The 15,521-nt window shown below is 61.8% G+C and overlaps 1 protein-coding gene across 1 annotated transcript in view; it reads right to left on the reverse strand.

Annotated features, from left to right (window-relative positions):
- Positions 1 to 9,836, reverse strand: part of MOB2 (MOB kinase activator 2) — a 43,273-nt gene extending 33,437 nt beyond the window's left edge. The window contains exon 1 of the mRNA XM_045558565.1: positions 9,728 to 9,836. Within this exon, the coding sequence (XP_045414521.1) occupies positions 9,728 to 9,744 (17 nt within the window). The 5' untranslated portion in view covers positions 9,745 to 9,836. The remainder of the gene's footprint in view (positions 1 to 9,727) is intronic.
- Positions 9,837 to 15,521: the final 5,685 nt, after the last annotated feature.

Here is a 15,521-nt window from a genome sequence, read left to right on the forward strand (position 1 = left end):
AGAGCCCACGGCTCCCGTGGTGGTCACGGGGTGGACAGAGAGCCCACGGCTCCCGTGGTGGTCACAGGGAGGACAGAGAGCCCACGGCTCCCATGGTGGTCACGGGGAGGACAGAGAGCCCACGGCTCCCGTGGTGGTCACGGGGAGGACAGAGAGCCCACGGCTCCCGTGGTGGTCACGGGGAGGACAGAGAGCCCACGGCTCCCGTGGTGGTCACGGGGTGGACAGAGAGCCCACGGCTCCCGTGGTGGTCACGGGGAGGACAGAGAGCCCACGGCTCCCGTGGTGGTCACGGGGTGGACAGAGAGCCCACGGCTCCCATGGTGGTCACAGGGAGGACAGAGAGCCCACGGCTCCCATGGTGGTCACGGGGAGGACAGAGAGCCCACGGCTCCCATGGTGGTCACGGGGAGGACAGAGAGCCCACGGCTCCCGTGGTGGTCACGGGGTGGACAGAGAGCCCACGGCTCCCATGGTGGTCACGGGGAGGACAGAGAGCCCACGGCTCCCGTGGTGGTCACAGGGAGGACAGAGAGCCCACGGCTCCCGTGGTGGTCACGGGGTGGACAGAGAGCCCACTGCTCGCGTGGTGGTCACGGGGAGGACAGAGAGCCCACTGCTCCCGTGGTGGTCACGGGGTGGACAGAGAGCCCACGGCTCCCGTGGTGGTCACGGGGTGGACAGAGAGCCCACGGCTCCCGTGGTGGTCACAGGGAGGACAGAGAGCCCACGGCTCCCATGGTGGTCACAGGGAGGACAGAGAGCCCACGGCTCCCGTGGTGGTCACGGGGAGGACAGAGAGCCCACGGCTCCCGTGGTGGTCACGGGGAGGACAGAGAGCCCACGGCTCCCGTGGTGGTCACGGGGTGGACAGAGAGCCCACGGCTCCCGTGGTGGTCACGGGGAGGACAGAGAGCCCACGGCTCCCGTGGTGGTCACGGGGTGGACAGAGAGCCCACGGCTCCCATGGTGGTCACAGGGAGGACAGAGAGCCCACGGCTCCCATGGTGGTCACGGGGAGGACAGAGAGCCCACGGCTCCCATGGTGGTCACGGGGAGGACAGAGAGCCCACGGCTCCCGTGGTGGTCACGGGGTGGACAGAGAGCCCACGGCTCCCATGGTGGTCACGGGGAGGACAGAGAGCCCACGGCTCCCGTGGTGGTCACAGGGAGGACAGAGAGCCCACGGCTCCCGTGGTGGTCACGGGGTGGACAGAGAGCCCACTGCTCGCGTGGTGGTCACGGGGAGGACAGAGAGCCCACTGCTCCCGTGGTGGTCACGGGGTGGACAGAGAGCCCACGGCTCCCGTGGTGGTCACGGGGTGGACAGAGAGCCCACGGCTCCCGTGGTGGTCACAGGGAGGACAGAGAGCCCACGGCTCCCGTGGTGGTCACGGGGAGGACAGAGAGCCCACGGCTCCCGTGGTGGTCACGGGGAGGACAGAGAGCCCACGGCTCCCGTGGTGGTCACGGGGTGGACAGAGAGCCCACGGCTCCCGTGGTGGTCACAGGGAGGACAGAGAGCCCACGGCTCCCATGGTGGTCACGGGGAGGACAGAGAGCCCACGGCTCCCGTGGTGGTCACGGGGAGGACAGAGAGCCCACGGCTCCCGTGGTGGTCACGGGGAGGACAGAGAGCCCACGGCTCCCGTGGTGGTCACGGGGAGGACAGAGAGCCCACGGCTCCCGTGGTGGTCACGGGGTGGACAGAGAGCCCACGGCTCCCATGGTGGTCACAGGGAGGACAGAGAGCCCACGGCTCCCATGGTGGTCACGGGGAGGACAGAGAGCCCACGGCTCCCGTGGTGGTCACAGGGAGGAGAGAGAGCCCACTGATCCCGTGGTGGTCACAGGGAGGACAGAGAGCCCACGGCTCCCGTGGTGGTCACGGGGAGGACAGAGAGCCCACGGCTCCCGTGGTGGTCACGGGGTGGACAGAGAGCCCACTGCTCGCGTGGTGGTCACAGGGAGGACAGAGAGCCCACGGCTCCCGTGGTGGTCACAGGGAGGACAGAGAGCCCACGGCTCCCGTGGTGGTCACGGGGAGGACAGAGAGCCCACGGCTCCCATGGTGGTCACAGGGAGGACAGAGAGCCCACGGCTCCCATGGTGGTCACAGGGAGGACAGAGAGCCCACGGCTCCCGTGGTGGTCACAGGGAGGACAGAGAGCCCACGGCTCCCGTGGTGGTCACAGGGAGGACAGAGAGCCCACGGCTCCCGTGGTGGTCACGGGGAGGACAGAGAGCCCACTGCTCCCGTGGTGGTCACAGAATCCAGAGTTCACAGCAGCATCTCCGATGTTTCTGTTAACTTACTTAATACTGTACCTTTTTTTTTTTTTACATCAAACCTGGCTACTCATGATCCTGACACATTTGTTTTAACCCACAATATTCACAGACTAGTTGCCAAATCACGAGACTGGCGCTCCTTCCACATGACAAACCTGCCGAGCGAAGTCAGGACGTCCTTGCCCTGAGACCACATGCACAGACTCACGCCCTCACGGGTGTCCAGGCGTCTGCGGACCCGGCCGCCTCTGCGGTGGTGGACGGGCTCCGGGGCTCTGCTTCCTTCACGGTTCACTCCCCACCCCTTTTTCTATCCAATCTCATAGAATGTTTCCCTTCTATTTAAATCATCACAGAGGCGATTTACATGTGCTCCCACTGCCTAAACTTGGGACAATCCATTCATAAAAAATAATAAAGACTGAGCCAGGCACGGTGGCTCACACCTGTAACCCCTGCACTTTGGGAGGCCGAGGTGGGAGGATCACTTGAGGCCAGGAGTTTGAAGCCAGCCTGGGCAACATGGTGAGACCCCGTCTCCACAAAAAACACAAAATTAGCCAGGTGTGGTGGCACACACCTGCAGCAACCAGGAGGCTGAGTCAGGAGGATCACGTGAGCCCAGGAGTTCCAGGCTGCAGTGAGCTACGGTCACGCCTGCACTGCAGCCCGAGCCACAGAGACTCCTTTTCTAAAAAAATGTTAACAGTAAAAAATAGTAACAACAAAGACTATAATTGATTAAACACACTGAATGAAGCCCCGCAGTCCTGAGTGCCACGAGAGGGAGGCGGCCAGCGGCCTTCCTGCCCAGAGGCCGCCCACCAGGCCACGCCCTCCCCGCACCTGGCGCTGCACAGCCGCAGGTAAAACAGCCCCCTGTGCCCCTGCCCTCCAGCCGCCACGTCCTGGGCCTCCTCCCTGTCATCCCATCAGCAGCTGTGGTGGCACCTGTCCACGCCACGTCCCAAGCACCCAGAACGGGGCCACACACGGGGGGCCCCAGCTGGAGGCCTCCAGCGGGCACCTGACTGGACCCAGATCCTCTGCACTCAGAACGCCACTGCTGAGACAAACAGCCTCCTCTCGTCTGGCACCAAAAGGACAGGTCATGGAGCAAGAGGGCAGGCGTGCCAGGAGAAAGGGCACGGGCAGCTCGCGCCAGCCCACAGCACCCACCCGGCAGAGGGTCCGGCCAAGGCCAAACACAACGGACCCGACACGGACACTCACACCGGCAGGTGTCACCCAACACCCCAGCAGTTTTATGCTCCTGTGTCACCCCCAGCTCCTTGGGGTCAGCCACGCTGTAAGGAACTCTGAGGATGGCCTTCCAGCCGCGTGCCTCCGAGGGAGCTCCGTGCCTGCCCGTCACGCCAGAAAGCTCAATTAACAGTGACCAAAAAATCACCACCATCCAAGCAGCAGCAACATGCCAAACAGACAAAAAACCAGGAGCCATGGCACTAACGGCACCACGTCCCCGGGAAGCACCTGCAGGCGGCAGCAGGGACGGACTGGGGGAACGTCCCAGCCCAGGCCACCGCACACCAGCGAAGGGGACCTTGCAGAGCAGGGAACCAGACCTCAGCGCCCCAAGGACGCCCACCGTCCACGGGCAGAGCAGCACCACAGACCACATGTGGCCTGGACGCTCTGCCTTCCCCGCAGGCGTCCGCAGGCGTCCTTCCCCTCCCTTCCCCGCAGGCGTCCGCACTCCGTGTTTGTGTCCATTGTTCCCACTTCCGTGTTCCCAGGCACAGTCCTGGGCCCTGCGCTGACACCAGCGGGTGCCCCGCCACGAGAGCTCCTGTGCAGAAAGGAAAACAGACAGACGAAGGCAGAAAGTGGGAGGGGCCCTGCCAAGACAGACAGGAATGGCACACCCCTCCCTTACGGACAGGTCTGGCACTGGCGGGAGGCCCGACAGACACACCGTGGAGAAACAAGACCTCCTCCCGCGGCTCATGGCCGGCACTCAGTGGCCCTCACAAAAGTGGCCGTGGGGGCTGCTGCCTCCGTCAGCCTGGACCAGGTTCAGGGGGGTGTGCTCATCCCCGAGGGCCGGGGAGCAGCTTTCAGACGGGGTCTCCCTCCCTGCCACAAGCATGTCCAGCACAGACATGAGACTCGGGGCCAGGCTGTTTCCAAGTTTCCACGCCCCCGAGTGGACAGGCAGGAAGTGCTGGGATGACGGGGCATCGGCATGGAGGCCCCACAGCGGTGGCCCCAGCACCCCCCACGGAATGACCACAGCAGAGACCACGGCTACCTCCCGAGAGGAGGGCAGACAGCAGGCCCCCACCCCTGTGTCCCAAGCGCCCCTCTAGATAACAGGATGTGCCGGGCAGCCCCCAGTGTGGGTGGCTTTCCTAGGACCCCGGCCTGGCCTTGGTGAGCAAGGGGAGGCTGGTGGCACCTGGTAGTGGCAACACTGGGACAAAGGCTGGAAGCCGGCACCACTGAGGCGGGCAAACACCAGCCCCCACGCTGCTGTCCCAGATGCCCCCAAGAGAAACACGGCCCTGCCGCCCGCCAGCCCCACCCCAGGGGGGCTCCTCCAGGGGGCTCCCCGCAGCCAGTCCCCGCCAGCTTCGACTCTGCAGGGGCTCCCGGCAAGAGAAACGATGTGCTGCTGAGGGCGTGCAGGCGGGTGGGGGCCCTGTGCCCACGACCAAAGGGAATCTGAACGCGACACCACCCCCAGGCACAGACCCGGGGAACCCCAGCCCCAAAGCTCCCCCGGGGGGAGCCCTGACACGAAGAGGCTGTTCCTGAAAGCACAGCTGCAAAGGGGCTGTGGCTACAGGTGCCAGCGAACTGGACAGCTTCTCTGCTCACACCTCTGGGCCTCCACACGCCCTGCCTTACTCCTGGGCCACACCTTCCTCCTTTCCACGCGGGAGCCCCCGCACACGCTCCAGCTCCACACATGCACACGTGTGCACACACACACAAACACGCACGCTTGATGCTCCCCTCACCCCGTACACACACACACACACACACACACACACACACACACGCTCGATGCTCCCCTCACCCCGTCCACACACACACACACACACACACACGCGCTAGATGCTCCCCTCACCCCGTCCACACACACACACACACACATGCACTCGCGATGATCCCCTCACCCCGTACACACACACACACACACACACATGCACGCTCGATGCTCCCCTCGCCCCGTACACACACACACACACACACACACACTCTCGATGCTCCCCTTGCCCCGTCCACACACACACACGCACACGCACGCTCGATGCTCCCCTCGCCCCGTCCACAGCCCCCTCTACCGGCCTGAGAACTCCTGGAAAGCAGCGGCTGCTGCTGCTGGACCCTGCAACCCCGCGACCCCGCACGGGCCTGGCACATGCAGCCCGGCACATGCAGCCCAGGAGCTCAGTCAGAACCTGGAGCCCTGGCTGGGGAAGGGGCCCACGCACTATCGCAAAAGGCTGTGTTCATGGCAGCAGAAAGTGGACGCACCCCCGTGCCCATCGCTGGGGAGAGGAGAAGTGAAATGTGCCCTTCTCCACCCAGTGGAATCTCACTTGCAGCACGGACAGAACCGTGGACACATGCAACAGGGATGCACTTTAAAAACATGACACTGCGCGAACCAGTCACAAAAGACCATAGACTGGGATTCCCTAGATGTGAATCAGTAAATCCACACAGGCAGAAACCAGATTAGCGCTTGCCTCAGGCTGGGGGTGGGGACAGGGAGTTGACTGCCGCCAGACAGGAGGTTTCTTTGGGGAGTGAGGGCAGTGCTCTAAAATTAAACTGCGGTGACGGTTACACAACCCTATAATCTTACCAAAAATTATTTAATTGTACACTTAAAACAAGTTAACTTTACGGTATGTAAATTACATCTCAATGAGGCTGTTAAAAAAAAAAAAGTCTAGAAACTCAAGCCAGTTCAGTCTGGGTGTCCCCTAATCAGATTCAATTGTCAACACCACTGACATCCTCCCAGGAGTGGAGAGAAAAACAAATCCCTGGAGAGACGCGTGTCTCCTTCCCACCTGCGGCGGCTCTGGGAGCCAAAGGCCTGAGACCGTTCAGCAAGTACCTGTCAGCTGGCCTGGAGAGGCCGTCTGCAACACCACCTGCCTTCGATGACCAACACGGTTCACCTCCTTTTGCCAGAGCCAGAAGCTCTCACCTGCGGCCCCGCGGGAGGAGGAGGAGCTCCGGGGAAGCTGCGCCCAGGCTTCACCCAGCAGGCCCCAGACAGGGCCGGAGGGTGGGGGTTTGTGCCTCTCCGTCACAAGGGGAGGAAGTGTGTTTCCTCTCCTGCATTTCCAGATGCTCAGAAGCTTCTGGATTGTGCTTTCTGTTGGGTAAAAATCTAGACTCGTATCTTCCGCTCACAAATGCCATCACTGCCAGGTAAGGATAAAACAAAAGTTTCTCAGAAACCACCCAACACTGTGGGAGAGTCTTCCCTCTCCCGGACTCCGGGAAGCTGCCGCGGTCATGCAGCGTCTCCTCTCGAGCCAGCTTACGGCTCGGTGGCAAGAGACGGCACCCTGCCATCAGCTGTCCAGGACGCAGCAGAGCTTGACTGTAAGTAGAAACCCCTTTCGAGTTATGGACTAGTCTTTGCAAGAAAAGAAAGAAAGTTAGTTTAACTCTACAGCTACTTCTCCAGCAAGCTCAAGGCAACACCAGGCAGGGAGCCACGCCTGCAAACCACCTCCAGGGCGTCCCAGCCCCGCTCCTAGCGCTCTGGCCACGGTCCGGCTTCCCCAGCAGGCTGCCCCCAAGGGCCCCTCCTCAGGAGCAGCCGCGAGCACTGCAGGTAAGGACCCTGGACTGCCGGGCAGACCCCGGCCGCAGGTCCTCACCTGCACGGCTACAGAGCACGTTCCTGACCGTGACAGGAGAAAAGGCAGCGGGCGCTTTCTGCTGCTTGGTTTGCTGCTCAGTTGAGTCCTTACTTTGTCCCTTGAGATGAACTAATTCAAAGAAACACTTTGTCTAACAAAAAAAAAAAAAAAACTTTTAAAACATGAGAACTGTATTGCAGAGTACCTGGTTGTCTTTGAATGGTTTGAATCAATAAAAATATCGGGTAATAGTAAAAAATAATACATTTCCCTCAATTCTTCCAGACTGAAACCTAGGTAAAGGATTAACAGCCGACGAAAGCCTGGCACTGAGCACTCGGACGCCGCGCAGGCAGGAGCAAGCCCCTCACCCACCGCGGACCCCTCGCCAGCGCCTCTCCTCCGGGCGGCGGGGAGACCTGGGAGTCGCCCTGGCTCACTCTGCAGCCTTCACATCTCCCCGTTCTCACGCTAGGTGCACGGTAAACATGCAAAATGGACAGAAGGAAGGAGGGACGGAGGAACCCCTGGGCATACCAGCTTAAACACAAGCTCTTGAGGGGGAACAGCACCCGACAACTGAAATATGCCACTCAAAACAGGAGGCGCATATTTAAGGAACTGTTAAAGAATCCAGGATTCACAATGTTCAATATGCAACCCACTAAATTTAAAAACACATACGCATTCAAGTCAAGGTAAATGGGACAGAAAAATACAAAAATAAAGGGAAATAAAAACACAAACACAAAGATAACCACGCTCCACCATAATCCCTCCTTAAAAATCTCCATCGCCCTTTTGGAACTGTGTTCACGGCCAGGCAGCGATGGAGGTTCCTTCCACTCCTGGGGCCCTCAGGCAGCAGCTCCAAGGCTCCCGCCAGCTTTCCTCTGGCACCTGGCCCGACCCCCAGCCTGCACCCCATGAGATGGGTGCTCCACGGTCCTTCCCTGGGGGACTGCGTGGTCACCAAAGTCCTCACAAGGGGGTCATAAGAACCAGTTCCTCAGAAACCTACCTGTGGTTAATGTCGGAATATTCACAACGACGACAGGGAAGTCCGCAGCCTCGGTCAGCTTCCAGGTACAAAGTACCTGCCACTCACGGACATTCGCGTGCCACAAGCACAGACGCCAAACGCAGTCTGCTGCCTCCTCGGCAACCCCGCTGACCGGGCTGGTCCTCCTGACATGAAGCCCTGTGAATTCAACTCACTGGATCAAGACTCTGCTTCTCCAAGACGACTCACTCGGAGGCCAGGTTGCCTCCAAAACAGTCCCTCCCATAAATCCAGTAACTCCACACAACAAGCAAGTGTGTCCGATCAGAATAAAGCAAACACACCTGTGTGCCCTAAACTCTCAGCGCCTGTGGGTTGCAGAGGCCTCACACCAAACACCTCTCCATACCGACCACGTGCCAAGCACCGTGCTAACACGTGACTTCAGTTTACCCTTCCGCAGCCCTGCAAGTAACACAACTTCCATCTTACAGGGGGTTTTTAAAAAGAGGCGAAGTGGCCACCCGAAGGCACACAGCTAAGAAGCACAGGGCTGGGGTGGCAGTGCTGGTTCTTCCAGAAGCCAGGTGAGCCCTCCCATGCGTGGCTGGTCCCCTGCACCCCACACGCTGTCCCGGCTCCAGGACTATCGCTGCCACACGCAGCACTACTTTGGTCTTTCCATTTGTCCCCCATGCTGCGGGTCTTCCCTGGCCTCCCCTTCACTAGGCTCCGTGCAATCTGAAGGCAAGGATGGTTCTGATCCACCTCCTTGGTTATCCTCACAGCACCAGCCCCGGCCCTGCCCTGCAATCCCCCAGGGCCCGGGACACAGAGATCAAACGTCCACCAAGCCTGCCAGCTCCCTTGCTGGACTTCAGCGTCTAGACAAGCCTTTCCACCACCCCAAACCCACGGCGACAGCTCCCCACTCTCGCCGCAGGCCCCTGGAATGAGACAGACTCCGGATATGCCCACGGAGATAAGCACAAATGCGTAAGGACCACGCCGTCGGCTGAACGTGCCTGCGCTCTTGTTTCTCAAAAAGAAAAAAATAAAAATAAAAAAAATTAAATCGCTTTAGCCAGTACAACTTTTCGCAGGCAACGTGACGACGTTTTACCTGCTTTACCCTGTTCCTCTAACTCCCAGCAAGCTAAACACAAACGCAAACGGGAGGGAAGCCCGGCCGCCGCTGCCTCCGCGCGAGCAGCTTCCCGGCTTCCTTCCTACTCCACCCTCGCTCGGCCGCGCCCGGCGCTCCGCCTTCGCCGCCATCCGGCCGGTGTCTCCGCGAAGTTGGGGTTCGGTACTTCTGGCTTTCCCTACAGACGCCGCTTCCTGCCGGCGCCCGGCTGTTACTCCAGAAACAGGTCCCCGCGGCAAGCGGAGCGCGCGGCGCAGCCCCCACCGCCCGGCCCCGGCGCCCCGGCGGCGCGGGGTCGCGGGGCCTGACCCCGGACGGGGACGGGGACGGAGCCGGACTGTCCCCGGGACGCGCGGCCCCGGCCCGGCCCGCCGCCCGCGCCCGACGCCCTTGACCCGCGGCTGCCCCGCGCGCCGCCCGCCGACTCACCCCATGAGCCAGTCCATGGCTGCGCGGGGCCGCCGCGCCCGCCGCCCGCCTCGCTCGGCCTCAGCCCGGCGGCCGGAAGTAAACACTCGCTCGCTCGCTCGCTCCCACACGCGCGCCGTCCGCGCCGCCGGAAGTGACGCGCCGCGCGCAGCCTGCTGGGACGCGTAGTCCCGGCGGCCCCTGCGGCCGCGCCCGCCTCGCGCTCTGCCCTGGGGATGCTCTTTCGGGACTGTCCCCGCGCGCCCGGACCGTCCCCCCGCACCCCGGACTCTCCCCCCGCACCCCGGACTCTGCTCCCCCCGCACCCCGGACTCTCCCCCCCGCACCCCGGGTCTCCCCCCGCACCCCGGACTCTCCCCCCGCACCCCGGACTCTCTCCCCGCACCCCGGACTCTCTCCCCCGCACCCCGGACTCTGCCCCCCCACACCCCGGACTCTGCCCCCCCCCGCACCCCGGACTCTCCCCCCCCCGCACCCCCGACTCTCCCCCCCCGCACCCCGGACTCTCCCCCCCGCACCCCCGACTCTCCCCCCCGCACCCCGGACTCTCCCCCCCGCACCCCGGACTCTCTCCCCCCCGCACCCCGGACTCTCCCCCCCCGCACCCCGGACTCTCCCCCCCCCGCACCCCCGACTCTCCCCCCCCGCACCCCGGACTCTCCCCCCCGCACCCCCGACTCTCCCCCCCGCACCCCGGACTCTCTCCCCCCCGCACCCCGGCCTCTCTCCCCGCACCCCGGACTCTCCCCCCCCCCGCACCCCGGACTCTCTTCCCCAACTCCGGACTCTCCCCCCCGCACCCCGGACTCTGCTCCCCCGCACTCCGGACTCTCCCCCCCGCACCCCGGCTCTCCCCCCCCGCACCCCGGACTCTCTACCCCGCACCCCGGACTCTGCCCCCCGCACCCCGGCCTCTCTCCCCCGCACCCCGGACTCTCCCCCCCGCACCCCGGACTCTCTCCCCCGCACCCCGGACTCTCCCCCCCGCACCCCGGCCTCTCTCCCCCGCACCCCGGCTCTCCCCCCCCGCACCCCGGACTCTCTTCCCCAACTCCGGACTGTCCCCCCAACACTCCGGACTCTCTGCGCCCCCACCCCACCCACGGTGCTCAGGACTGTCCTCCCTGCACCCAGGCCTCTCCGCTCAAGCCCTGGACTGTCCCCTTTCTCCACAGGCTGTTCTCCTCACTCTGGCTGTCCCCCCATCCTGGACTCTCCTCTTGGGCACCTGGGCCTCCCCATGTGCCCCGGAGCTCTGTCGGAGCTCTGTCCTTTTCTGTCCCGGGGCCTGGCCGGCAGCAGGTGCTCAGTGACAGCTTGTCAAAGGACTGGATTCCCTGTTCTCCCTGGGAAGATGCTGGGAGGACCAGGAACCAGAGCAGAGGAAGCCTCAGCCACAGGGACATCCTGCGGTGGGGAACACAGTCACTGGGCATCAGACAGGTGACAGCTTCAGGCCAACTGAACTCACCCACTCCAGGGTCAGCCCGGTCTGCTGTCCCGTCCTCAGCCAGGGGGAAGCAGCCCTTTCCGATACACAGGAGTCTCTCCAACGCTCCTGTCACCCCCAGGTCCCCTCTTGCCACCTGGCCTCTCCAGCTCAGGAAGGCTCAGGTAAGACTCTCAGTTGCCATCAACAGAAAAGTTTGAGGTGAAAACGAATTAATTAACAGATACTGGGTGGCTCAGAGCATTGCCAGGAAAAAGGGAGGACTCACGAGACCTTGCATCTGGGGACGCCCCCAATCACGGTGGCCTCCTCTGAGGCCCTGAGCCCCTCTCTCCTGCCTTCCCCCCCGCAGTCGAGACCAGCAGCCTCAGGAGGCTGTGTCATAGTTATGGTCAACGAGGTAAAAACAAGTCGGCTGGGGGGGCTTCCCTGCCAGGAAGGGAGCTGCTCCCGTGTGGGGTGAGTCCAGGAGGCCCAGGAGCCGTCTTGGGACCCCTTCGTGGGAGGCACTGACTGAAAACAAAGACCAAGAAGACAAAAGAGCTTGGGACAGGGGTGTTTTCAAAGAGCTGCTGCTCAGCCCTGGGCTGCTTTCTCCAGAGTTGTTGGTGTGTGAGCCGCGGGGACCCCCGTTGGACTTTCTGCTGGTCGCGACTGACCTCTTCCCACCCGAAGTGTGAGCTGCAGAGCTGGGGTAGTGAAGGGACAGTGCTGCCACCACAGGCCCTGGAAAGCCCCTACCCCTGAAACGCTCCCAGGGGGAAGCCCAGGGCATTTGCCTGCACCTGGCTGGCAGCTTCTAGGCTGGGAGGCAGACCAGCCTCCTGAGGAGGGTCCCCAGGAAGTTCAGGTACCCGGGAGGTGGCGAACAGAACTGCCCACAGCCCCCCCTGCCTGCTGTTCACACTAACACCGCTCCCCTCCCCCACACGACTCCGCCCTTAACACCTGAAACTGTGCTCCCCAGGGGCCCAGCCCACGCTCAGGAGCAACTGCCAGGAGGACGCTGGGAAACTCCTGCTCCTCCTCAATCACCTGCAAGGTCATGAGGCTCATGGGGTCAGCACGCAAACTTGACCAGCAGCAACCACCTGAGATAACACAGCGAGGACAGACGAAGGACAGGAGAGGAGAGCTCATTTAACACGTGACAGGCAGAAAACGCAGATACAAGCGAGGGTCTTCACTTACACAGCCGTGCGTGGCCGTGGTTGATGACACTCCTTCTCCCAGCCCCTTGGTCACTGCTTCTAGTCACCCACCGACTGACACAGTGACCCAACCCGTCGTGCGTGAGGAGGATGAGCCCTCGGTGACCCTGCTTTCTTTGGGCCACCTTAACCTCCCATTATCTGTTCCCCTGGACGTGGGCATCCTAGGAGGCAGCGCAGGTAACCCTTCAGGTCCCCTCGTGTTCCTGGCACTGCTGGTGGGAGCCCCGTTGTGCCAGCAGCCCCTCCAGTGACTAGCTCATCGACTTGGAGAAGTTGTTCCACATCTCCACGCCTCAGTTTCCTTTTCTGTGTAACTGGAGTAATAACACTCCCAAACCTGTCCTAGGAATCTCTCGTGCAGTCCCCGGTGTGGGCTGGGGGTAGGGGAGCAGCAATGTGTGACCAGGCACGCTGGGGGCACAGTCACCTGCTCAGCCACCTCGCCCGTGCTCACGGCTCCCTGCTCTTCCGTAATGATGGTGCAACGCTGGGCACACCCCGTGTTAGAGCTGTATTTTGCCCAGACCGGAAGGGGCGGTTCGGGTCACACGTCGTGTGACATCCCCCGGTCTTATGTATGGTCCCCGCTGGAACCCAGTGCCAAGCTAAAACTTGCATCTCGAAGAACCACAGTTTATTTCTTCAGAGGAGGTGGCTGTGCTCCAACACCCTGGGGCCCTCCAATCTCGCCCTCCCGGGAGAGCTTGCCACAGATCCTTACGGCTCCACGGCCGGCACCGCTGCTCTGCTGGGTCGTAGGGACGAGCCACAGAACTGCTTGGACCGCAGCCTCGGCCACACCTTCTCAGTCTAGGGCACAGTCAAAGCGTGTCTACTCGGGTCTCTTGCCAGCCAGTTAAGAACGGCACTGACAGTGAGCGCTGGTCAGAAAGGATGAGTCACCTGCCCGTGTCTACATCCACGTCCTGCTTCTCCTGCCTTCTCTTCTCCCATCTCCTCCTTCCTCCTCCTCCTCCTCTTCCTTGGTAATGGAATGCGGAGCAAAATGACCAGATGAAAAACTCTTACCCAGCTTCCCATGCGGGCAAGGTGGCCAACAAGACGTATGTGGACGTTGTTGGGTGGCTTCCAGGAAATCTCTCTTGTCCGTCCTCCCCATCTCAACCCTCATCCAGTCTCTTGCCTCCTGACCAGGATGGGAAAGTGATGGCTGGAGCCCTTGCAGCAATCTGGGAGTGTGAGGCAGGTAGCAATGGCACAGCAGAAAGACAGAAAGAACTCGGGTCCCTGCTGAAACTCTGGAACCTCCATGGCTGTGCTGAACTTCTTGCCTCTGTACTTGTTTTAATTGAAAAACCTCTGGATTAAATTACTGTTCTTTCCAGTGTCTCCACTTGAAGCACTTGTAGCTCTTGTCTCATTGATACATTCATCAGAACGGGTGTCTGTCTTTGTCCTGGTGCTTAAGGTGTAACAACTCATCCTTTGCTTTGAAGGGAACATCTTGATAGTCTCAGGCCACTGGATCCCCACAATCTCACCTAGGTGGTAAGTTCCTAATTGTCCACGGGATGTATCTCCTTGGCAAGCACCTGTATTATTTAGCGCCTGGAGTATCTAGGTCTTGGCTCCAGGGCCCATCAACATGACATCCTCCATGATTGAACAGTATGGTACCCCGAGACACGCCAGGACAAATCCGTGTGGACCACATTGTGGCAGAGCACTAGAGCCACAGGCCCTGGGCAGGGTGGCACAGGGACACTGCTGCTCTCCGCAGATGAACACACACTGCTCTGGTGGTCTCTGCTTGTTGGGACTGCGGAGCGGAGTTGCCTGATCAGTAGCTGAATCACAGCTGTTGGTTTGCCCCGGTAAGAACTCCACATCTGGAAGACCAGCTGCAGCTGGAGTCACGATGTCTTTCAGTTTGCAAGATCCCACTGTCAGTCACCAACCCTCCTCTGGCTCCCGCACAGATGAGACACGGGCGAGAAACTGGAACCACAGAGGGGCCTCCTTCCCGGCATCTGTCGGGTCTGGGGGGTGGTACCCATCTCTGGGCATCCCTGGGGGGGAGCTTTGCCTTGGTTCACCGTTTTAGCAGGGAGGCGGAACCAGGGAGCTTCCCCTTAGCCCTCCCTTCTTCCCGTTCATGCACTGGTTTGGCAGGAAGTACCAAGTGCCGGCTGTATGCGAGGCGCTGGCAGGTACTTGGAAAGCGTCAGTGGACAACACAGACAAAAACTGCCTTTGCAGGGCTGGCAGCAGTGGACAGTCAACAAGAAACTAATGGGACATGTAGCACATGGGAGAGCGGGGCGTGCTCAGGAGGGAAATAAAGCCAGCGAGGGGGGCAGGGGTGCCGGGGCTGCAGGCTGAATCGTGCCCCAGACAGGTGTGTTGGAGCCCTGACCCCCGGCACCTCCGGACGTGACCATATTAGGGACACAGTCTCACAGATGTCCTTCATTAAGGTGAGGTCATGGAGGAGGGTGGGCCCTGGCCCAGTATGACTGATGACCTATTAAAGGGGGAGATTTGGACACACGTGTGGAGGGAGGTCGGCCACCTGCAGTACGAGACAAGGAGAGAGGCCCGGAAAGGTCCTTCCCTCACAGCCCTTGGGAGGAACCAGCCCTGGGGACGCTGAAGACTTTGCACTTCTGACCTCCAGGACGGGGACACAATGCATTTCTGCTGTTTGAAACCGCTCGGTCAGTGGCAGCTTGTGACAACACCTTCCTCTGCCCAGCTCCAGGAATCCCACGGGCTGCTGTGCTGGGGGGAAATGAGGGCCTTGGTTTCCCCAATTGTGCTTCACTCTAGACTGGGGACCCCCTGAAGGCAGGACCTGTGCAGAGAGCCCCCCACCCCAGGCAGTTGCCCTCCGTCGTGGGATGAGGGGCCAAGGGTTCCGGGGCGAGCACGGCCGGACGGCCAGGTTTCAGGGGGAGCTGGCTCCTGCACACAGGCCCCGCCTGCAAGCCCTTCCCGTTCACTGACCCCATCTGTCCTTCCCTCGGGCCCACCGCTGCCCTCCCCCGACAGCCAGTGGGGACACGGCCAGTCGTTGCTCAGCACCCCCTCTTGTCCTGGGCTGCCCCCCGAGGCCTTGGCACGGGGTGGGCCTCGTGACACACGCCCGCCTACACTGCGAGGCTGGAGA

Source organism: Lemur catta, chromosome 7 (genome assembly GCF_020740605.2).
Source record: "Lemur catta isolate mLemCat1 chromosome 7, mLemCat1.pri, whole genome shotgun sequence".
Classification (NCBI taxonomy): domain Eukaryota; kingdom Metazoa; phylum Chordata; class Mammalia; order Primates; family Lemuridae; genus Lemur; species Lemur catta.